Source organism: Nannospalax galili, unplaced genomic scaffold (genome assembly GCF_000622305.1).
Source record: "Nannospalax galili isolate Female #2095 unplaced genomic scaffold, S.galili_v1.0 scaffold205, whole genome shotgun sequence".
NCBI classification, from domain to species: Eukaryota; Metazoa; Chordata; class Mammalia; order Rodentia; family Spalacidae; genus Nannospalax; species Nannospalax galili.
In genome coordinates, this window is record NW_008353921.1 from 3681521 (window position 1) to 3706461 (window position 24941).

The 24941-nt window shown below is 41.4% G+C and overlaps 1 protein-coding gene across 1 annotated transcript in view; it reads left to right on the plus strand.

The window, feature by feature from the left end:
* Positions 1-3988: 3988 nt before the first annotated feature.
* The window catches only part of Stk4 (serine/threonine kinase 4), a gene marked incomplete at its 3' end in the record, with an annotated part of 59972 nt that continues 39019 nt past the window's right edge, over positions 3989-24941 (plus strand). The window contains exons 1-5 of the mRNA XM_008851030.2: positions 3989-4113; positions 9721-9801; positions 15980-16108; positions 19268-19382; positions 22284-22448. Coding sequence (XP_008849252.1) covers positions 4079-4113; positions 9721-9801; positions 15980-16108; positions 19268-19382; positions 22284-22448 — 525 coding nt within the window. The remainder of the gene's footprint in view (positions 4114-9720; positions 9802-15979; positions 16109-19267; positions 19383-22283; positions 22449-24941) is intronic.

Here is a 24941-nt window from a genome sequence, read left to right on the forward strand (position 1 = left end):
TCATCATGTGATTAGTACTGTAAAGAAATAGTGCGTGGTGGTGCACCCCTATACTCGCGGCACCAGGTGGCTTGCTACAAGTTCGAGAACAGCATGGTCTACACATAGTGAGACAGGACTCACAGTGAGATCCTGACTGAAAAAGACCACACACCCACACAAAGAAAAGAACACAAAACAATGCTCTTACTAAAAACATTAAAAGTAGAAACAGAAATGAAACAAACCCTCAAACAACTGGGTGTGGTGGCTCAGGTCTGCGATCCCACCAGTTGGGAGGCTGAGGCAGTAGGAAGTGTGAGTTCGAGGCCAGCCTGGGATGTATGATGAGCCCCTGTGTTAAAACACAATTGTATTACAGGAAATAAGCATGTGGGGGCTGTTTCATATGAGCAGGCTGAGGAACGACCTCTGAAGGTAATAACTGAGCTGAGACTTGAGAAAAGCCGACTTAGTGCAAAGGCCCTGAGGCTAGAAAGTGCTTGATATCTTGTAGACCATGCTGTTGGTTTAATGAATAAACGGCCATACAGATGAAGCAAGACCTTTATTGAGGCTGACTTCAGTTTATCTCCATCCCTATCTGAAGTCTCTCCCATTCAGTAATCCAGTTTTTAAAAATATCTTTGGACAGAGAGATGACTCAGCAGTTAATAGTGTTTACTGTTTTTGAAGAGGACCCGAGTTCAGTTCTCAGCACCCAAGTCAGGCAGCTTACAATGGCCTGAAACTCCAGTTCCAGGGGGATTGGAGACTAAGCACCTGCTTTCACATTTACATACCTGCACAGAGACATGCACAAACACATTCTTTTTTTAAAGTCTCTTTGATGAGGTGAATATGATCAAAATGCATTATATACATGTATAAACTTTCAAAATATTTAAAAAACCTCTTTGATACATTGAAGTCCTCTTGCCTCCGAGCCTTTGCTTTTGTCATCCTGTCTCCTGGAATTCCTTTCCAAACACTGTCTCCTGCCTAGTCCTGCATCAATTATGACATCGGAATAACTTAAACATTATCTCTGAAAGCCTTCCCTGATACCCCTAACCCCAACCCCTGTGTCCCTCCTATGTTTTCTATTGGTTCTTAGGGTGACTTCTAATTATTTTAACCATCACTTTAGAGTTTTCCTCTTTGACTTGCGAGGTCTTTAAGGGCAGAAGAGGTTATTTTGTCTCTCCAAAATCTAATAGGATCTAGCACCCAGCATGATTGTGTCCCTCAAAGCCTATGTAGAAAACTTTTTATTCTTCAAGATGATGTTTTAGGAGGTAGGGCATTTGAGAGGTAATTAGGTTAAAGAAAAAGAGCCTTTATGAATGGGATCAATGTCCTTTTAAAAAGTCTCAATGATGGGTTCCACCATGTGAGCACACAGAAAGTACCATCTGCCATCTATGAAGTAGAAAGGGTTGTCTGCACCAACACTACATCTGCTGGTGTCTTCATCCTAGGCTTCCGGTACCTAAAATTTTGAGAAATTTCTGATGTGTGTGAGCTACCTATTTATATTTTTTATAGCAGCCCAAACAGACTAAAACAGCCTGCGTTGGAAATTACTCCAGTGTAAATTGACCAATCATGATCCAGGTAACTGTTCTAGTTCCCTTTCTGTTGCTGTGATGAAACACTCTAACCAAAAGCAGCTTAAGGGAGAAAGAGTTTGACTTAAACTTCTAGCTCACAGTCCATCTTTGAGGGAAGTCAGGGAAGGAACTCAAGCAAGGAACTTGAAACAGAAACCACGGAGGAACACTGCTTGCTGGCTCACTCACTCACTGGTATTTAACTAGCTTTCTCCTACGGCCCAGACCACCTGCTCAGGGAATGGCACTGCCCATAGTGGTCTGGGCACTCCTACATCAATGAACAGTTAAGACAATCCCTACAGACATGCCCAGAGAGCAACCTGATAAAGACAATTATTCAATGACTCTTTTTCAAGTGATTCTAGGCTGTGTCAACTTTACAGTTAATGCTAACTAGAATACCATTCTATCCCCTGAACTATGATTTTTCAGCCTCATGCTTTCAAGTCAACACATAAAACTATTGGCTGAGTCTGAATCATTCAAATGAAATGTTGAGACTTCTAACACATTTTTACTCCTCAATGTTCTCTTAATTAAGGAGGATAGGGATGCTGTTTAAAGAAACTGTTGACAGTTTCCCTGTAAAGAGAAAAAAGATCTATTCAATGATCCTGCCTGTGTGAATTAGCCCACAAGGGAGTCTATATCTGGTAGGCTTTATTACTTTCCCAGGGAAGCTGAATAAATATTAAACATAACTTTGATGAAGCAGTTAACTTTGAAAGTTCTTAATGTCAGACTCACCTCCTGATCAAAAGTAGACCTAATCCAAATGTCCATCAGACTCTAAGTAGATAAATTAAAATGGGCAGCCAGAATGTATACAGTGGAACACACCTACTCCATTATGTTTGGTCAAAGTTTGCTGTTTATATTTGAATTAAATAATTTAAATCAGATTACAATTTTTTTAGTGATGCTATCACAAATCCCTAGTGGATACTCTAAAAACTTCTAAATGACTTTTAAAAATTATTTTTAAAAGTATTTATTTTTATTTTTATGTGTATGAATGTATTGGATTCCCCCAGAGTTGGAGTTATGGATGGTTGTTAGCCGCCATGTGGGTGCTGAGAATCGAACTGTATCCACTGCAAGAGCAGCCAGTGCTCTTAACTGCTGAGCCATTTCTCCTGCCCCTTATTGCTTTTTATGTGTATGAGTGTTTTGCTTCCACACATGTAAATGTACCACATGTGTCCAATGCATGTAAAGGCCAGAAATGGGCATCAGCTCCCCTGGAACTGGAGTTATGGATGGTTGGGGTTTCTGAGACCCCAACCCTGGTAATTTGCTGAGCCAGCCAGCCCCTTTGTGGCTATTCTTTTGGACAGTTCTTATAATAGGTTATTTCCAACACTGCAGACATTTGTATTGGGCAGTTCTGGGTGGAACATATTGAGGAAGAGAGGCCTTTGTCCACCAAGTGGAAAAACCCTAGAAGGGAACCACTGATGATGTTATGTTTGCCATTGTATATTGAGGCCAGAGTTCAAGTAGGTGAGCAGTAGAAAACCATGGAAACCCTCAGGCATGTGTGCCTGGAGCAACAACTCTTCAAACAGTAGAACAAGATTTAATTAACAGTTCTTAGGTGTGGTGGTGTACAGCTGTAATCCTACTGCACTTGGGACACTGCAGTGGAAAATCAGGAGGAAAATCAAGAATTCCAAGCCAGTCTGGGCTACAACAATGAGACCCATTCTCAACAAAAAGGCAAACTAATATATGCTAATAAAAAAAACTAAAAAAGGAGCTGGAGAGACGCCTCATGGCTCATTGGTTAAGAACACTGGCTGCTCTTGCAGAGGACCTGGGTTTGAATCCCAGCATCCACAGGCAGCTAACAACCGTCTGTAACTCCAGCACCAGGGGATACAATGCCCTTCTGTCCTCCGCGGGCATTGCATGACACGGGTGTGCCTACATACATGAAGGTATAACGCTCAGAAAATAAAAATAAATTTAAAAACTAAAAAAGAGAAAAAAAGCCTAAAGAGAAAAAACAAAAAAAAACCCGAAACTGAAAAAGAAAATTAAAAAAACCCAAATAAACAAAAAACCCTAAAAATAAAAGCAAAAAGCCCCCCCAATTCTTATGAAACAGGTGCTTCCGCTAGAAGCCTCATTATCTGAGAAATGGGGGGACCCGGAGGTGGGGTAGAAGTCTCATTATCCTTGAAATGGGGGGGACCCAGAGGTGGGGTCGGGGGAATGCAACTTCAGGCCAACAGCGAGTCAAGGGGGTCGCTAACACGCCAGCCGCCAGAGGGCGCTCTAGAGGCGCGGCTTCACCAGGGCACCACGTGACCCACGCCGCGCTTCTCTCCCCACCCCCTCCTCCTCGCGGCTCTATGGCGTTCCAGCGCGACTTCCGGTAGGAGCAGAAAGCGGAAGTGTAGGAGGGCTTGCGGGGCGGGCTCGAGGAGGGCCGGGAAAGGATGGATCTCTGAGGCGGTCTGGGCCGCTGCGGCAGTGCCATGGAGACCGTGCAGCTGAGGAACCCGCCGCGCAGGTGAGGGGAAGAGCGTGGGATGCGTAGGGAAGGGCGGGGACTGGCGGAGGGGAGCCGACCCTGTTGGAACTTGGCGCTGGAGGGACCCGCGGGGCCGAAGACCCTGCCGGAGGAGCACCTGCTGACGGACGGGTCGCGGGAGCATCCGACGCCGGCATGGACGCGGGCTTGGTTAGGGGAGCACTCACTTGGGGGACTCCTGAGCAGTGTTCGGACAACTTGGGGAGACGCCGTCCCAGGGGAGGCTCTCCGAGAAGGGAGCCGAGGAGACGGGTGAGGAGGCCCGGGCAGAGCCCGCGATGGCTGGCAGAGAGCTAGGGGGTGGACTCGGTGGGGCTCCCAAGTCCCACAGGAGTGCAGCTCTGATGCTGAGGCAGAACTGGTTTGCAACATTTATTGGAGGTCCATCCTATAGCTAGTAAGGGGTCCAGGTGGAATTTTAATGACCTGGTGGTCTGGTCCAAAGTCCCCGTTCTTACTGCCTTCCCCTGACGTCTCTCTGGAAGTACCAAGTTTCATGGGTCATTGTGTTGAGGGGTCTAGTAATGGAGAGGATTGGGGAGGATAGCATTTTCCAAGGATGTTCTCGGTGGGTTGAGGATGGCCCCTTTTATTTCTGATGTCCTGAGTAGTCGCCCTAATTTCTTAACATCCTTCTCAGCCCTTCAGAACTCAATATTGGGACGTAGATAAGGAAATAAAATGTCCCAGGATGAGCAAGCTGAGGTCCAGCAGTTTAGACACAGTGGATCCCAGCCAGACCTTTTCAAGCTACTGTTTTGAGACGCTCGGCTTCTAGCTGTTGTTGATCGAGATAAAAGTGACTAATCTAACCTAGGCAGTCTGAGCTCTTGGACTGGTTGCAGTCGTGTCACTGATTTCCCCTGTGGACGCCAGGGGCTTGGATCACTCTTCTTCATCTTGAGAAAAGTAGAGAGCAGAGACTGAGCAAGTCATGCTTCTCTGAGATGCAGTGTAGTTAAAACTTAGGTTTCACAGAGAAGACATCTGACTTCCTGCGGCAGAATGAACACTAAAATAGGAAGTGCTCAGTGTATGGGAGTGCCCCACCACCCAGAGGTGAAGGGAGGGCTTGAAAGCCTGGCCAGCACTCTTGGGGGTTGTTTGAAGTACACAACCGTGGAATAAGGCAAATAGCTTGTGGGGATGGGCTCATGATTCACTGCATAGTGTGTTTGGAGTAAGGGCCACGATTATTGCGTTCCTAGAATACCCTTTCAGGGCGCCGGGCTCTGCCCTAAGTGCGTTCCATGGCTCCTGTTGAACCATATGAAATTGTTATTTGACCTTTTTTGAACTGTAAAAATGGTACTGACTCGCTGAGCCTTCTCAAGTATATAAGGAAGGTAGCTTTATAACTCTGCTTTACAGATGATAAAGCCTACTTTATTGGAGGTTCCATAGTAAGAAGAGAGTTACCCTGGTGGTCTGGTCTGATACCCTTGCTGGTAACTGCTTAACTCTTGACATTTCTCTCGTAGTACCTTGCTTCATGGTCATCATATGTGGACCCTAGCGGATATTTACTATAGCACCACAGTGATCAATTATGCATGGACACTGCTCCTTTTCTTCTAAAATTCATTTTTTCTTCCTCTTTGGTTTTCTTTTTCAAAGACCTTCACTTAATGGAAATGAGAATTAGGAATCTGAATTTAGTTTCTGACTCGCTTTGTGTTGTGGAATCTTGGGCATAGGGGTAAATTTGTTTTTGTTTTTGTTTTTTTGCTTTCGACATTGCTCATTCCTAACACCTTTTGGATTTTGAAAAGTGTAATAAAGTGCAAGAGGAGCGTCACAGACTGAATTCTTTGCTGCCTGGTGAGGCCTTGCTCATTGCTAGCTAGTGGACTGCTTAGTTTTAATTTGCAGCAGAGTTTTAATATCATGTGTATTAATAGATTAGGACTGCTACCACATGAGCCACAGCTGGGTGGTTTAAACAACAGAAACAGATTTTCTCACTATTCTGGAGGCTGGAAGTTTGAAATCAAGTGTGATGGCAGAGTTGCTTTTTGAGGTCTTGCTCTTTGGCTTATAAATGTCCATCTTTTCTGTGTCTTCATATGATTGTCCTTCAGTACCTGTATGTCCTCGCCTGTTCTCTTACAAAGTCACCAGTCATCTGGGATTTGCGCCCATCTGATGGCCTCATTTTATTTTAATTATCTCACTAATGGTCCTTTCTCTAAATGCAGACTCATATTCTGAGGCTCTAATAGGATTTGCATAAATGAATGGAAGAGGGGGCACAGTTAATTCTGTTACCTCTTTTTGGTGGTTCTTTCTTTGTTTTGAGAGAGTCTCACAGTGTAGGGCAGTTCTCCTGCTTCAGTCTCCAGAGTGGTGATTACAGGGAGGAGCCACCAGGCATTGTTACTAAAACATTTCAGTTTATCCTTCATATTTAGTGTAATCTATATCAAATTCTGCTAGAGAGGTAGATATACATAAATACAGTGAGCCTTTTGAGAGTTCTGAGATGGGACAGAGGACTGAGAATTAGCCAGATCTCTGAGTGACCACTTAATAACATCATTTCTTGTGTTTGGATAGATATCTCTGTCTTTTGAGAGATTCAGATGATGTGCATTTCCAACTGTCTTAGCGCAGGAAATGCTCTTTGTATTCATGAGCTTGACATTTGTGCATGACTCAGTGACTGATGATAGATTGGTGTCTTCCATGGGAGTTAGTGGTTTTAAAATGTTACCATTAGGTAATAGTATAGTGGGAGACTTAGAGTGCATTCCTGGGATGCCATCCATGTGGTCATCTGACTTAGGAAAGGAACATCCACCAGTATTTGGTCATGTTCTTCTATTGGCCAGACCTGTTCATTACGAGCAAGAACTAAAACTGGGGTTGGATGCCCTTGCTTAGTGAACCACATCACCACAGTTAGGCCATTTGGGTAACAACAGCACATGTTCCCTGAAGACTCAGAATCACTTGGCAAAAGATTTTCCATAGAAATCTTATTTGTTGGTTACCTACTAATACACTTTATTTTTATTTACTTTTTTGGTCTTTTTGAGACAGGGTCACCCTGTAGCCCCAGTGCCTGGCACTTGCTATGTAGACCGGGCTGGCCTCGATCTCACAGAGACCTGCCTGCCTCTTCCTCCCAAGTGGTAGGACCAAAGGCGTGTGCTGGCTTACCAATACGTTTTAGAGGGAATTTTACTTTATTTTGATAACTCTGAGATTGCTATTAAAGTTGATGATTGCCATCCCTACATTGTTTAATCCATTTAGAAAATGTTTTCTGACCATCTCTTGGTTACTGGGCACCAGAGATGTAAGCTCCTTTAAGTTTACATTGTTTTAAATAACTCTAGATCAAAGACAGAACAAAACAAAACCCTCCCACTTAGGTTGTTTAAAAGAGGAATGCTAGCAATCATACTGTTTGTCAAAGTATTATCAGAGTCTTGCAACTGTATCTTATGGCAGTGGCCATTTCCTCTGTTGTGTGATCTCTGAAATAGTGACTTTTGCTTTTGTTAAACTATAAGAGTCCATATTTCAAAGAAACACATTTGATCTTCTTTATATAAGCTGTTTATAAGGTTTGTACTTGATTAATGAGGTATTGTCCTTTGTGCATGCAATTATTATTGGGGTTTTACCAGAAAAGCCCCTGCCGTATGAGCTCTTGACTTAATTTCTGAGTTCATAGAAATTTCAGTTCTGATGTTTGAGAGGAGTTTCACTTCAGCCCTTTTTGTCTGGAAGCTGAGGGTTTTTATGAAGTCATTGGAATTTCATTTTTCAGATCTTTGAGTTTTCAAATGTCAGTGTAGTCAGTGTGTTAAGTTGATCTTTAAGTCAAGGCACTGACTTTCTACGCTTCTCCATTTCTCTGTGTTCAAAAAATTCCCCAGGATTGCCCTTTGTGCTCAGGGTTTAACGGTAGGTATACTTGATGTAGTCAGGCTTTTTTTCTACTTCTGACTTTTTAAAATTTTTTAAAAAATTTTATTTTATGTGTATGCGTGTATTGCCTACATGTAGGTAAGTGCACCTGTGTCATATACTGCCCAAGGAGGCTAGACGAGGCTGTTGGATCCTCTGGAACTGGAGTTACAGACAGTTGTTAGCTGCCATGTGGGTGCTGGGATTCGAACTCGGGTCTTCTGCAAGAACAACCAGTGTTCTTAACCACTGAGCCATCTCTCCAGCTCCCTGACTTTTCTATTTTTAGTTCAAGTAATTTTCTTACAAGAATTGGTGTTGTTTAACCAGCTTAAAACTTTATCTTCATAAGAAATTTAGTGTGGCTGCTATCCCATTTCACCATTTCCTGAGCTGTCTTGTCTCTGTTGTCTTTTGTAGTTTCAGGAAACCATTGTGTGGAACACACACACACACACACACACACACACACACACACAGAGAGTCTATAATAAACTCTTTAAGCCTGTTAATAATTTTCAGAGGTCTCAAATTTTTAAAAATGTTGAGCCAAGCATGGTGGTACATGCCTTTAATTCCAGCACTCAGGAGATTGAGGCTGGAGGATCTCTGAGTTCAAGGCCAGCTTGGTCTACATAGCAAGTTCCAGGCCAGCCAGGGCTATGCAGTGAGACCCTGTCTCAAAACAGCAACAACAACAACAACAAACTTGTTGGTGTATAACCTCTCATGTTTATTATGATTGTCTAGCATGGTCGTAAAATTTGAACTGCCTGGAAGTTCTTCTGAGTGGCCCATGTGCTTTTGATTTTTGACACTAGTCAAAGGCACATGGCTGTTCATGGAGGTTCTTAGAATGTTTAAACTCCCTTCTGTCAAGTTATTTTTTACTTTTACTTAGTCTAAATGTGTGCTTTCCATTTTCTGATTTGGTGTTATATATAGAACTTACATGAATAGATAAAATTACTCAAAACTTTTGCTAATAAAACTTTTGCTGTATGTTTCTTAGTCCCTAGTCCAATTCGGGTTTACATACATAGCCATTAAACATCTTTTCTGAAGAGATAGTGATCGATTCCATTTTAATTCATTGAATATCAAGACTTAAGTAAATTCTAAAGAATTTACCTTTTGTTTGAATCTGCACTATAGCCTTTCAGCCATGTGACATTTCATTTTCTGTATAAGTTTTCTAACCACGGAGAACTTGGGATCACTTAAGGCAGTGTAAACCACTGTAGGACAGCTTCTGTTGCCAGAAAATTCATACATATGTTGAACCGAAGCTGAGTCTTGGCAGTTCTTCATTTCCTGGTCCAGAATGTTCTCATTGAGTGACCCAGAAAGTTTAATCTCTCCTACAGAACAATCGATTAGTGTCCCTTAAAAGGCCTTAGAGTCAGTCGTGGTAGTGCACATCTATAATCCTAGCACTTGGGAGGCTAAGGCAGGAGAATTTTAAGTTTGATATCAACCTGGACTGTAATAGAGAGACATTCTTCCCCAACTCAAAACAAACAAAAAGTCTTAGGATGCCTTTATTACTAGTAGAGAAATTAGACTTTGTAGATAAATTCTTAGGATGCTAATTGCAAAATAAACAATGTATTTTATTTTGTAGCTATAAGTAAGATGTATTTTGTGTTTGTGTTTCTTCGTCCACAGGCAGCTGAAAAAGTTGGATGAAGATAGTTTAACCAAACAACCAGAAGAAGTGTTTGATGTCTTGGAGAAACTTGGAGAAGGGTGAGTATAGATAAAATGCAGGTGGATCATTGGGTCCCAGTTTTTTTCCTGCCCCAGTAGCTGAAGGTTATGAACTTCTTAGTGTGATAAAGCCCAAGCCTTTAGAAAGTAGGTAATGTCAGCATGACTCTTAAGTGGGAGTTAAAATTACCGCTTGAAATGCCTTTTCATGAGTCTAAGGAGAGATCTAGTGATTTCTGGTATTTTTATTTTTTTTTTATTTTCTTATGTAAACAGAAAACACTAATTAGCTTACAATTTATTTTTTAAAATTTTGTTTTTTTTTGAGAAAGGGTCTTACTGTGTAGTTTTGGCTGACCTGGAACTTGCTACGTAGACCAGGCTGGCCTTTAAACTCACAGAGATCTGCCTGCCTCTGCCTTCTGAGTGCTGGGATAAAAGGCATGTACTGCCACGCCTAACTACATTAAAAAAATTTTTTTTTTTTGGTCTTTTTGAGACAGGGTCACCTTGTAGCCCCAGCTGGCCTGGAACTCACTATGTAGACCAGGCTGGCCTTGAACTCACAGAGGTCCACCTGCCTCTGCCTCCCGAGTGCTGGGATTAAAGGTATGCGCCACCACACCTGGCAGGAATACCTTTTAAGTTTTGTTAACTTTTGAACATATAACTAAATTAATATGATTCAAAGATAGTTTATAAATATGTAAATAGATGTATCTGTATGTAAATTTTTAATCCCTTAGGAATACTTCTAATGACTGTAGTTTTTTGTGGTTTTTTTTTGAAGACGGTCCTGGGGTCAAATGCAGGGCCTTATGCATTGCTAGGCAACTGCTAGGCTGCTGACCTATCCCCTCTCCCCCGACTGTTTTGAGAGTTTAGTATTATTTATGTTTAATGTAGTTTTGTAGTAATGTAAGTGCAATCCTGGTTACATGGAATAGACTCTCATGGATTACCTCCTTGTTAAAAACATTAGTCTTTAACTTTCTGTTAGTTGGAAAAATACTCTTTGGAATGCAGCAAGAAATGAAGCAGAGAAGGGAAGGCAAATACAACACGAGCTGCGCTGCGACAGGCTGAGGCCGAAGGTTGAAGACTGCCAGTTGAAAGCGTCGGTGAAGGTGTGAGGTGGTGACAGTTGCTCTGCATCTTTACCTGCTCATTTTAGTTTTAGCTTAGTATTCTTGCTCTTTTCCTGAAGGCAGTGTACCCATGCTCCTTCATCTACCAGTGCTCAGAGGTTGTACTTGAGCTATGATACAGGCTGATGGGTATCATTACATATCTAACTTACTTTTTCCTGTTTTTAATAAAAGTATGTTCAGTGATAAGAGCATGTGCACTCAGGTGACACAGAACTGGGTGAAAAGACTATTTATTAGTTTTAGCAGATGGGCTTATATAATATTACGGAGTCTCACAGCCCTTATCTATAAAAAGTAGAGATCATAACAGTATCTTATGACATGGGGTCATGGAATGTATTGTATGGAATCATTGGGGTAAAGCACTAAGTACAGGGATTGTTACATACTAAGAGGTCAGTAAGTCTCAACTGTGATTATTTTTAAGTTGTATCCACCGAAGCATTTTTCAGGCTTTATGACAAATTAAAATTAAATCTTAACTCTTAAGTGTCATTATAAGGACCCTTGCTTGGCTTGATTTGATTTAGGAAATGTCAAAACTATAGGCAGAATATTTCAGGAATATAATGTGAGAAAAAACCAAGCTAATTGTGGTTTTCTAAAAAATTGTGTTTTAGATATGGATGTCTTCAGCAAAAGACGTGGACATTTCCCTCAGAGATGTCATCAGGGAAGGAAGGAAGGCTTTGGAGCCTCTCTCATACTGTCATCTTGAATTTTTAAAGACAACACAGATAACTTGGGTTTCTGTCATCCTGAGTTCATGAACCTGAGCAAGTTTCATGGAACTAGCATGATCCTGAAGGAAAAGCTTAACTGCAGTTCTCTGATACACAGTGCCATGCCATCGTCACATGTTTAGAGTGAATGGATTGTGATTTCTCAATGACCGGTGGCTTGTTTTCAAAATGAGCTGAAGCACTACTGGATTCTGGAGCTGCAGTGTGCTGTCTGTGGAGGAAGTCATGCGGATCTGTGGCAGAGTGGAGTCACCGCTTGAATCGAGAAGAGGAGAAGAGTGGAGAACATGTCGAGTGTTTGGAATGGGAACCTAGCACCTTTCCTTTGTTACACTTGAAGTTATACACATCGACTCATTCCAGTTTTTCTTTTTGCAGTACTAGGGTCTCATGTACTCTAGGCAAGTGCTCTACCACCGAGCTATTTTTATCATAAGGTAGTAATAAATTATACCCATGGTTTCTTAGCCAATGAGTGTGATTGACAAGGAAGACTTGTACTCAGGCTGGCCTCAGATGCCGTATTATTTCCTTTTTCTGTATCCTTGCCTTCACGGCTTGTTTGAAACACCACCTTCATTATGCTTATTTTCTCCAGTTACAATTTATTGAATCATTTAGTTTACATTGTAGGGACTCAGGTCTCATGGGGCTTGCCTGTATGTGGGTGTCTTATTTTTCTCATTGTTGTGATGAAATACTTGACAAAGGCAACTGAAGGAAGGAAGGAAGGAAGGAAGGCTATATTTCTTCTCATTGTTGGAGAGGATACAGCCCAATGTGGTGGCAGGACTGGCTTGCAGCTGTAGCAGTGGGAGCATGAGGTAGCTGGAGGACTAGGAAGCAGGGTTCTGGCTAGGCACAAGAAGGTCACCCCTCATCAACCCACTTCTCCAGTCAGGAGCTACCTCATAAAGGTTCCACAGCTTCCCAAAGCAGTGCCACCAGCTGCTAAGTGTTGAGACCAAAGAGCCTGTGGGGGCATGACATTCAACTGAATAACATGATTGCTGAGGCCTTAAGTCTAGATAATGATCCATGTAGTATGTGGGATCATGAAGCTTTGTTCATTGTTCATGTGATCTGCTAGAGTTTTCTTTGCTATCAGGATAGCATAGGGAAGTATGGATATTGTGTTGGTCATGATTGCTGAATGAATCCTTTTGGAGGCCTTGCTTTTCTATTTGTACTACATAAGAACAATGAATAAGGGCAGGTGTGGTAGTGCACACCTTTAACCTCAGCACTCAGGAGGCAGAGGCAGGCAGATCTCTGACATCCAGGCCAACCTGGTCTACATAGAGAATTCCAGGCCAGATGAAGCCAAAGGGAGACCCTGTCTCAAAAAAACAAAAAAGGAATAATAATAAATAAAAATTTTGTTAAATATTTAGTCTCAGGGCTAAGGACATAGTAAAGTGCCAGAAGACCTGAAGTCTGATCTTCAGAAGCCGTGTTAAAACAAGCCAAGCCTGGTGGCATGCACTTGTAATCCCAGTGCTGGGGAAGGCAGAGACAGGCAGATCCCTGGGGCTTGGTCAGATGTGGCCTATTTGGTGAGTTAATAGCACTTCGTTTAATTCCAGGGCTACATGATGAGACCATGTCTCTCTGGCATGGGTCCAGAGCTGGACTGTGGGCTAAAACCTCTGAAACCATGAGCTGAAACAGTTCATCCTCTAAGTTGCTGACATCAAGTATTTTGCCACAGCCACTAAAAGCTTGACTAATAAATACAGTATTTGTTTGAAATTTCCAAAACATTGAAAGGAGAGAATAACATCCTTGAAATAACATCAGATTATTTATATGACCAGCGAGCTCAGTGAAAAAATTAAAGTTTAGGAATCTCACATTTCAATGACATTGAAAACTATAATTGCAGTTTAAAAGCCCAATAATTAGATAAAGGTAAGCTAGACAAGCTAAAAAGGATGTGCTAATTAAAAGAAAGAAATGAGACTAATTACAAAGTGGAGGACAACTGTAGTGTTGGGAGATGGCGTAGGTTGAGTGGTTCAGCGAAGGTTCAGCAAGGACTCTGGAAGATGAAATTAGAAGACAGATGAAATAAAGAGAAGTTGGAGAAGTTTCATACACAAAAGATTTCCTACTGAGCCCTCGGAAGGAAGACACGACGTGCCAAACAAATCAACTCCTAGTTATTCGGAAATTGTGGAGTGCTAAAACATGGAGCGTTCTGGAGAGACTATGAAGAATGTGACTCTAATAAGACTTCTCAGCAACAATAGATGCTAGGAAACTGCAGTGTACGTGCTGAGGGAAAGAATTCTGCATCCAACAAAACTCATCCAGCATGAAGCTGAAACATATTTTTCCATGTGTGAGATCTAGTGTATAAACAGTGCTTTTGGTTGGGAGTAACAGTGTAGTTGCTAACAATGACTAATCTGTAAAGGCTGTTAGTAACAGACTAACAAGTTTTAGGGTAGGTTCTAGAAAGGATGACTTGATAATGGTTTGGTCTGGATGGTTGTCATAGTCACAGGATGTTTATATTGCTTTTCAAGCATCTTTGCTTGTGACTGTAACCAAAGCAAGAAACCAGTGGCAAGTGACAGTAGATAGCCCTTGTTTGCTTGTCTCACCTGGGAAGCAAATCTGCCAGAAACCTTCAGAATTCCAGTCACATAGTTCAGAACTAGAATAGATGCTTGCTGCCAGTTCAGCCAGTGGCTGGCCTCCCTGTCATGATTTATCCCTCAGAATCAACATAATGCTCTCCCAATTCAGGGCTATTTTAGCAAGCAAGAAAGGATGGTGCCTGGGCCTTCCACACACCCAGCAGTCCGTTCTGTGGTAAAACGTTATTTGATGCCGTATCGAAGCATCTTTTTATTAGTTTTTTAAAATTTTTTTTTTTAAAGTTTGATGAATTATTTTGTTATTTTATGTTTCTGTGTCTTTCCTGTTTGTATGTAAGTGTACCATGTGGGTATCTGTTGCCTGTGGAGCCAGAAAAGGGCCTTGGATCCCCTGGAACTGGCGTTACAGAACGTTGTGAGCAACCACATGGATTCTGGGAACCAAACTGGGGTCTGCTTCAAGAACAAGTGCTCTTAACCATGGAGCCATCTCTCCAGCCCCTTTTTACTAGCCTTTAAGTAGAATGGATTCTAATAGAACTTTTTATGTGTTCTGCATACATAGATTTTCAAATGTTTTACCCATTTTGACATTGAAATAATTTCTTAGCATCTTTTTGGCAGCTAGAATATTCTGTTATTTTGATATCTCATGTCATACTTGTGATTTTCTTTTCACCAAGAAAATATGCAGAAAAGGTGTATTTTGGAGATTTGAAAGGTGATTTTTTCATTATTTCACTGAGAGCTGTCCATGATTCTAATAATGGAAAATATATATATATAAAAGATTCTGGTGGTAACATGCTTGAGCATCATAACTGCCTTGTAAGGCAGTTTGTATCTTTTGTCATTCTGTGGATGAGAAAATTGAGGTGTAAGACAGCTAATTATAATATGTAATAGCTAGTGAGTTGTGGTGGTAGGACTCACTCTTCTATCTTGAGATTCTAAATGTAATGTTCTTGTAGCACACAAGTTGAATGAACATAAACTTTATTTTTTGATAATAAGCTTATCAGGAGATGTGAAATAGAAGATTTGTGTATGCACTGTTCATCTGATATCAGCATGAAAGAAGCTTAGATTTTAATTAGTTTCCATAATATTTTAAGCATAGCAAGTAAGGTGAGAAAGGACAGAAAGACCTGTGGTAGCAGAGTGGCTGCGAGAAAACACAAAGCTTCTGTGTTGTACCTGGTGTAGGTGTGGGGAGAGAGCAAGCATTGCACTCAGACCACAGAGCTTCAGATCATATACTGATCATGTGTTTGACTTTGGGTAATTCATGTCACCTCTCTGAAATGTTTTAACATTTACTTGTGAAACAATCGCTTTATTTTAAAAAAGAATAAGCTGTGATGTACAGTTTATAGCAACCATCAGGGACACAGTGCATGGAAAATATTGTTTGGCAATAATGCATGAGGTCAGCTGTGATTTCTCTTTGGGTGTGTGGTGCTAGGGATCAAACCCAGGGTCTTGTACATGCTAGACAAGTGTTCTACCACTGAGCTGCACTGTAATCCCTACATGTGAGGTTTTAAGGTTCCATCTTCTCCCCCAAGTACTTTAGTTCTCTTAGTTTTCAAATGTAGCCACGCTTATATGGAGTAGGCGCTTAGGAATATGCAGTAGAGCGAGTTGCTTGTATTATACCCATTCCTAATCTTGGTCTGCTTTGGTTTTATTAATGTTCTCTTTCCCCCAATTGCAGGTCCTATGGCAGTGTATACAAAGCTATTCATAAAGAGACTGGCCAGATTGTTGCTATTAAGCAAGTTCCTGTGGAATCAGACCTGCAGGAGATAATAAAAGAAATTTCAATAATGCAGCAGTGTGACAGGTAAAAACATGTGGCTTTCTTTGGACAGAACCTGGTTTGAGGGTTGCTGTGATATTTTGATTATTCAAAACTTACAGATTGATTTATGAAACATTTTGCAGAAAAAAAGAGGTCAATAGAATCATACATTTTTTTTCCCTCTGAAAATACGATGAAAATGCTTGTATTTTTTTTTTTTTTCTTTATCAGTTAGCTCTTAGAAACTAGAAAGAAGAGGCAGGTGGTACTGACTTTTTTTTTCCTTTGATAATGATCTCTTTTACTTCCTATTGAGAACCCCTTTCTGTGGAGATAACTAAGACAAATTTAAATGTTTTTAGCTCTAGAAATCATAGAATATTAGATTGATCTATATAAAGAATATTTGTTTAGGTATTACTATTCCTTCTTTCACCTTACAATTTTTTTCAAGCTGGGAGTGTTGAAATATTTTTTTGAGGAACTAAGATTTGTCAAATGCTGTAAGCAGGAAGTTGGCCCAGAAGTCGACCACAGAAAAGCACGTGGTTTGCTGTGAAGTTCCATGACAATGGGGGTTGGTCACTGGTGGACCAGCACTGTTTTGATAGGAGGGAGCAGTGAAGGGCAGGGCTAAGTCTAGGGAGTTAAGTGGGGCAAGTTTTGCACTTGAGGCTGCAGTCTTCCTTCTGAGGCTGTTTTGGTCAAATCAGTTTCTTGCTCCAATAGAGTAAGTGAGGGAGATTGATTTTCTTAGTTATTTTGCAGGAAATCTGAAGTCTTACTGACTTTGAAATAACAGTAATTGGGTGCCTGGAGAGATAGCTCAGCGGTTAAGAACACTGGTTGTTCTTGCAGAAGACCTGAGTTCTAATCCCAGCACCCACATGGCAGTTAACTGTCCATAACTCCAGTTCCAGGGGATCCGACAGCCTCTTCTGACCTCCTCGGGCATTGCACAGCACGAGTGCACTTACCTACATGCAGGCAATACATGCATACACATAAAATGAAAAAAAAAAAAAAACCCACAGGAATTGCTCTTCCCTCCCTCCCCTCCCCTCCCCTTTTTTCCTTTTCATGGTTATTATCTACTATACAAAACCTCCATTTTTCCTGACGAGATTGGCTAGAATTAAGCTAGCAGTTTTTTATTTTCTTTTTGTTTTTTGGTCTTTTAAAGACGGTCTCCCAGTAGCCTCAGCTGGCCTGGAACTCACCACCATGACTGGCAGTTTTTTTCTTTTTTAAAGATAGGGTTTCACCCTGTAGCCCTGGCTGGCCTCAGACTCATAGAGATCCGCCAAGCTCTGCTTCTCCGGTGCTGGGTCTAAAGGCGTGCGCCACCATGCCTGGTGATTTAGCAGTTTTTCTTTTCCTCTGTATCATCACTTAAGAAAATTCTTTCTAGCTGGGCGTGGTGGCACATGCCTTTAATCCCAGTACTCGGGAGGCAGAAGCAGGTAGATCTCTGTTTGAGTTTGAGGCCAGCCTGTTCTATATAGCAAGTTCCAAGCTGGCTGTGGCCACAGGGAAACCCTGTCTCTAAAAAAAGAAAAGGAAAGGGACGAAAAAAAAGAAAAACAAGACCTCTTTTTAATTGGCAAATTGGGACTTTATCCAAACAGTAGAGAAATAGTTCTAGCTAAGGAAGAAATATTTTGAAGAGCTTACTCTTTTTTAAGTCTTCTAAGGAAGACAAAGAACAGAGTCCTTGTGCTTTGTGAGTTTTGCTTTATTTTCACATCATTGTCCTTTGAGTGTGGGGTAGGCTTGGGGGACATTTGCTTTGTTTACTAGAAGCAGCAACTGGGATAAGAATCTTAATGTTCTCCTTCCACTTTCTGGGAGTTTATAGGCCAGGCATATGTATGAACAGGAAATGTAGCTGACAGTACAAGACTGGATGGAATATGTCCAACAGTGTGCACTGGACTGTGAAGTAGTTATTCATAGGCTGTAAATGAGGAGTGGGTGAGAGCACAAGGGGGATGCTGAGTCTTAGGGACTCTGTTATCTGTTGTTTTTGTTAATTTTATGTGGTGTTTCTCTTTTGTTGCTGCTTGACTGTATCCCAAGGATGAAGGGCTGTTTGAAATTGAGTGTCAATGAAATCAGGGTGGTTTTAGCAGCTTTGGTTGCTATGCAGCCATGTCTGGTAATGATCCAGCATCCCTAATGCTAGTTGTCAGAGGTCAGATTATTCCATTTACTGGGATGCTGGACTTCTGAGATATTTCTTATTTGGTATCTCCAAATTGAAGACCAGATTCAATCCTGAATATTTTTTCTTTATATTAGTTAGTGATGTCATTTTTTTGTTCTTGTTGCCAACCAAGTATAATATGACATTTTAGAAAAAAAGGACATAAAAAGATGGAAGTAAGATCACACAACCATCATTGCTAAATGTTCCTTGATACACATCTTTCCTGGTCTCTTCGAGGAATCTTATTGTGGTTACTATTTTACAAACTGTATATTCTTTTTTTTTTTTTTTGGTGTTTTTGAGACAGGGGCTCCCTGTAGCTCCAGCTCCAGCTGTCCTAGAACTTACTGTGTAGACCAGGCTGGCCTTGAACTCACAGAGAGCCACCTGCCTCTGCCTCTGCCTCTGCTTCCCCAGTGCTGGGACTAAAGGCGTGCACCACCATGTCCAGCCTACAAACTATATTCTTACACATCAGATATTCCTCTAACATTATTCATGGGCTCATGGTGTTTCACGTATGGGTGTCTCATCGTACTGGGAAGTCATTGAAATGGTATTTCTTATCTGTGATTCATTTCTTTTCTGAGGATAAATTGTATGCTTAGAAATGCATTGTACCCAGCTGGGCGTGGTAGTGCATGCCTTTGATCCCAGCACTTGGGAGGCAGAGACAGGTGGATCTCTGTGAGTTCATCAAGGCCAGCCTGGTCTACATAATGAGTTCTACTCCAGCTGGGATAACAGGGAGACCCTGTCTCAAAAAAAAAAAAAAAGAAAAGTAATGCATTGTACCCATTTTTTTATACTTCTGTTACTACATATAAGAAAAGTTATCTCATTTCATGTTTTTATCAGGAGACTGCTTATGTTAGCCCTAGCTAGAAATAATTCATCTTTTGGTATGAGAAGTTAGTTTTCACACACTTAACAGAATGCACTGAGATACTTGAAGACTGTTCTCTGCTAACTGGTGTTGTGTCTCTCTCCAGCCCTCACGTAGTCAAATACTATGGCAGCTATTTTAAGAACACAGACTTGTGGATTGTTATGGAATACTGCGGGGCTGGGTCTGTGTCTGATATCATTCGGTTACGAAATAAGACGGTAAGTGTACCCTCCAGAAGAGTGCTGCTCAGCCGGCGTGTTTATGCCATCTTTTCTCTGGCTTCTGTTCATGTGCTCCTTCTGCTACCATCTTTAGAGAAGTGACTGTCAAATGTCTCCTTTTCCTTGGTTCTTTGCTCTTCTTTAACGCCCCCCACATCCCCAAAAAAGGGACAGGATCTTACTATGAACCCAGACTGGTCTCCAACTTGCTATTTAGTCCAGGCTGGCCTTTTACTTTCAATCCTTTGCCTCACCAAGTGCTAGGATTGCAGGAGTGTGGTTCTATGTTCAGTTTTCCTGTTTGCCCTCCTAGATGTGACAGTTTTGTCATCAGCTCATTTCAGTGATTGTTTGAACATTTTTCATATTAGGGGGTAACAGTGATTATCAAGTGAATTTTAATTACTTTTTGCTTTTTGAGACAGGGTCTCATAGTGCAGGCTAACCTGGAACCATCTGTGTAGCCCGTTAGCCTTGTGTTCAGAATCCTTCTGTCTCATTCTTCTTACTATCCCCAGATATTATAGAATGAATTTTAAATGTTTAATTTTGAATTTTAATTTTCCTCCTACCCAGTATGTTCACAGAGTAATTTTTATTTGCTGTTAAACAGAATAATCCCATTATAAGGAGTATTTGTTATTACTGTGATTACTGGATAGGACCTAATAGACATGGGTTCTAATTCTGTTTCAGTTGCTTAAACAAAGTTTAATCTTTTTGGCCTTTTTGAGTCAGGAGCTCCCTATAGCCCTAGCTGGCCTGGAACTCAATGGATCCACATGCCTCTGCCTCCCAAGTGCTAGAATTAAAGGCGTGTGCCACCACGCCTGGATTTGTTATACATTTTAACTGTCCAATAGGACAGCCACTGACCAAGAGGACTTACAGTGTGTCTTTTGTGAATTAGGGTGCATAATATCTTCTGTACATATAAATACACTCTTGAGTTTGAGGAATTATTACTAAAGAAATATAAAAATCTTTAATTTCTAGCCGGGCGTGGTAGCGCACCCTTTAATCCCAGCACTTGGGAGGCAGAGACAGGCAGATCTTTGTGAGTTTGAGGCCAGCCTGGTCTACATAGTGAGTTCCAGGACAGCTGGGGCTACAGAGAGACCCTGTCTCAAAAAGACTAAAAAAAAAAAAAAAAATCTTTAATTTCTCGGGGCTGGAGAGAAGGCTCAGCCGTTAAGAACACTGGTTGTTCTTGCAGAAGACATGGGTTCGAATCCCAGCACCCACATGGCAGTTAAAAACTGTCTGTAACTCCAGTTCCAGGGGATCCGACAGCCTCTTCTGTCCTCCGCAGGAAGTGTACGACACGGGTGCACTTACCTACCTGCAGGCAATACATGCATACACATAAAATAAAAATAATAAATAAAATATTTAAAATCATGCCGGGCGTGGTGGTGCACACCTTTAATCCCAGCACTCGGCAGAGGCAGGCGGATCTCTGCCACTTCAAGGCCAGCCTGGTCTACATAGTGAGTTCCAGGACAGCTGGGGCTACAGGGAGACCATGTCTCAAAAAGACCAAAAAAACATATATATAAGTCTTTTACTTCTTAAATGTTGATCACATGGTAAATGATACTATATTAAGTGTGGTAACCCAGCCTTGGAAGGTCAAACACCGCATGTTCTCGCTCCTGTGCAGATCTTAGGTTATTTTTGTATATGCATATCCATGGAGGGGGTAGATGCCAGGAAACTGGAAAAGGGGCTATGAGAGAGAAAAGCAGTACTGTCAGCAGAAAATTACCCTATAATTAAATCTCAATAAATGTTATCTATATTGCATTTAAAATCTGAAATGGTCATATTAATTGGATCAGCATCTGACCATTTATGAGATATTTTAAATTCTAATTATGTTTTGTTCGGAATTGCTTTCAAATTTACTTCCATATGCATTTCTTCTTCTGATTAGTAGTACTGCTAAAACGTTGTGGTATTATGCTTTTGTACATTTCCATACAGCATTGAGTTTCATTTTAAATTTTATTTTGATGCCTTTCATAGTCTTTATTAGTTCTCATATAAATTACTTTCTTTTATTTTGTTAGAGTTTATGCCAGTACAGGTTGGAGCTGGGTATGGTGGCACAGGCCTTTAATCCCAGCACTGGGGAGGAAGAGGCAGGCAGATCTCTGTGAGATCACGGCCAGCCTGGTCTACATAGCCATGCCAGTTGGGGCTACAGAGAGGTCTTGTCACAAGTAAAACAAAACAAAACAAAACAAAAAGTACAGGTTGGATCGTTCTAATCCAGAATCCTTTCCTTTAGATTCATTGCATACTTCTTCGGAATATGAGCTGTTTGTCATACCAGGAACTGTGTGAGACTTTGTTGATGGATTGTGTTTAGGGCTTGGGTCTAATCTTCGGTCAACATGCAGTCAGGTCAGATGTTATGTACCCGTCTTCAGCATTCTGAGTTTTATTTAGTCATGGTCATGCAGTTGTTATTTTGTCAGTACCCACTATGTGTCAGTGGCTTTACTGATGCTAGGGATACAAAAGCAAGCAAGTCAAAGTTAATTCGGAAGACAACATACAAACAGGCAGTCAAATACTGCATAGTGTGTCAGACTGTCGCTACGCTGACTAGGTGAGATAGTGAGCTAGAGAGTGATCTAGCAACCCAGTAGGAAAAGCCTCTGCTTTTCTGATGAGACACCTGGGCAGAATGTGAGGAAGCAGACAGCACTGCTCTACCGATGAAGAGCAGTGTAGGCAAAGGATGGGCAGGGGAAAGGAACCAGAAGGACGCGTGCTTGCAGGGAGCAGCAAGGGGACCAGGGCACTGGGACGGAGCCCCGAGGACCGTTTGGGTGTGACTTAATGTGTGATGAAATAGAATTTCAACTTACTGTTGTTTTTTTTTTCCAGTTAACAGAAGATGAAATAGCTACAATATTACAGTCGACTCTTAAAGGATTAGAGTACCTTCATTTTATGAGAAAAATACACCGAGATATCAAGGCAGGAAATATTTTGCTAAATACAGAAGGGCATGCAAAACTTGCAGATTTTGGAGTAGCAGGTCAACTTACAGTGAGTAGAAATGCTAACTTGTGTTGACACTGGCTCTGTCCTGATTAAAGGCAGTGCCTCTGCCCCTGGCTTACCTTCTTAACTTCTGGTGTTATCCTGTTTCTTTCCATTCTTCTGCTTCTGGTGTTACATCTAAGAAGACGTTACCACATGGAGATCTTCCACGTCCTACAGGTTTAGCTCTTCCGTTTATGTTTGTGATATGTTTAGAGTTTGTTTTCATGATGTGAGATAGATGCCCGGATTCTTTTGTGTGTTGGTAACTGGCTATGGACCAATTATTTCAATCATTTGTTGAAGACACTTTAATTTCTCTTTTGTTGATCTGTATATTGGTACTTGCTGAAAGTGCATAGATGGCAAATGTGTGGCTTTATTTCTGGGTTTTCAGTTGTGTTCTGGTGGCCTTCCTCATCACCTTGTCCAGTGTTCTGCTGTACTGAGCATAGCTTTGTAGAAAGTTTTGACATGGGTTAAATGTGAGACCTTCAACTTTGTTCTTGTCTTTCAAGATTGTTTTGGCTCTTCTAGGATCCTTACATTTCTGTGTGAATTTTAGGATTAGTGGGGCAGTTTTGTAAATGTTATCATTGGGATTTTTGATAGATGTTGCAAAAATCTATCAAAAATAGATCAAATCCTAAATCAATTTGAATATATTACTATCTTAATGTTAACCCTTCTACTCTGTGAAACCAAGGTGCCCTTTCATTTGTTTAATCTTTTATTTTTTCAGCAGTATTTTATAATTTACAATGTACAATTTTTTGTGTTAATTTGGTTAAATTCATTCCTAAGTGGTTTATTCTCTTTGATTCCGTTTTTTTTCTTTTTTTTTTCCAGTCTTTTTGAGACAGTCTCCCTGTAGCCCCAGCTCGCTTGAAACTCGCTGTGTAGACCAGGTTTGCCTTAAACTTACAGAGATCCTCTGGTCTCTGCCTTCCAAGTGCTGGAATTAAAGGTGTGGGCCACTACACACAGCACTTTGGTGCTGTTTTAAGTAGAATGTTTTAATTCTTATTATATAGGAGTACAATAGATTTTTATATATTGTTTGGCAACTTTGCTGAACTTGTTTACTACTTTTAAAAATATTTAATTAAAAAAATTTGTGTGTATGTGTATATGATATGTATGTGTGCATGCATCTGTGTATGGAAGTGTAGTGTGGGTGCCTGTGTGCCGTGGTGTGCATGTGGGGGTCAGAGAGTAACCACTAGTGTCAGTCTTTGTCTTCCATCTTGGGTGAGACGGGGTTCTTTGTTGTTGACTGCTGTGGAACTTGGGACTCTCCTGTCTGTACCTTCCATGCCCTGTAGGAGCATGGAGATTACAGATGTGCTACCAAGCCTAGTGCTTTCTGGGTTCTGAGGATCTGAACTAGGGTCCTCAGGCTTGCATGGCAGATCTTCTACCCACTGAGCCATCTCCCCAGCTCCTACAGCTTCTTTTACCCACAACACTTTTATAGTGAAATGTATTATTTTACAAAAAAAACCATATTTTTTTCTTGACTAAAAGTGAGACCATAGTCTAGAAAATGAGCTGGCCGGGCTCCTAGTACGCCTAGGTTCAGGGTCCTCTCTAACTTGCATCTGTTTTTTTTTGTTTTTTTTAAAAATTTTTCTATTATTATTTTTATTGTTATTATTATTATTATTATTATTATTATTTTTGAATCCTTTGAAGCAGGGTCTCCCTGTAGCCCCAGCTGTCCTGGAACTCACTATGTAGACCAGGCTGGCCTTGAATTCACAGAGATTTGCCTGCCTCTACCTCCCAAGTGCTGGGCCTATAGGTGTGCGCCACCACGCCCAGCTTTTCTATTATTTTTATTTTATGTGTACGAGTGTATTGCCTTCGTGAGTGCACCTGTGTTGTACAGTGCCGTGGAGGTCAGTAGAGGGCTTCGGATTCCCTTGGAACTGGAGTTAAGGATGGTATGTAGCTGCCATGTGGGTGCTGGGAATCAAACCCGGGTCTTCTGCAGGAGCAGTCAGTGCTCTTAACCGCTGAGCCATCTCTCTAGCCCCTCTAACTTGCCTCTTATCTGGAGACTGGAGAACCTGTTGGCCACCTTCTGTGGTGGTGGTGGTGGGATTATTTCACAGTTTAGTATTCCTGATTGACCGTGCCACCCACACACCGTTGTCCAGGGGGCCTATCTCCCTTTCTAGAGACTACATGTCCAGTGTAATGCAGAGTAGGCAAAGGAAGCCCTGTGACTTGATGTGAGATGCTTCATTTTATTTTTTATGAGCTGGGGTTTTGCAGTACAGCCTAGGCTGGCTTGGAACTCTTGATCCTCTTGCTTCAGTCTCCTGAGTACTGGGATTAGATGTCTGTGCCAAGATGCCTGGCTCTCAAATGCTTCTTAGGAATTTTTCCAGTATTATGTTTTGAGGTCCACGTTCACCATTTTTTTTCTCAGTACCCAGTACCAGCAGTTCTAAGCCATTTAGAAGGGTTTATGTTGAAACGAGGGTTTTCGTT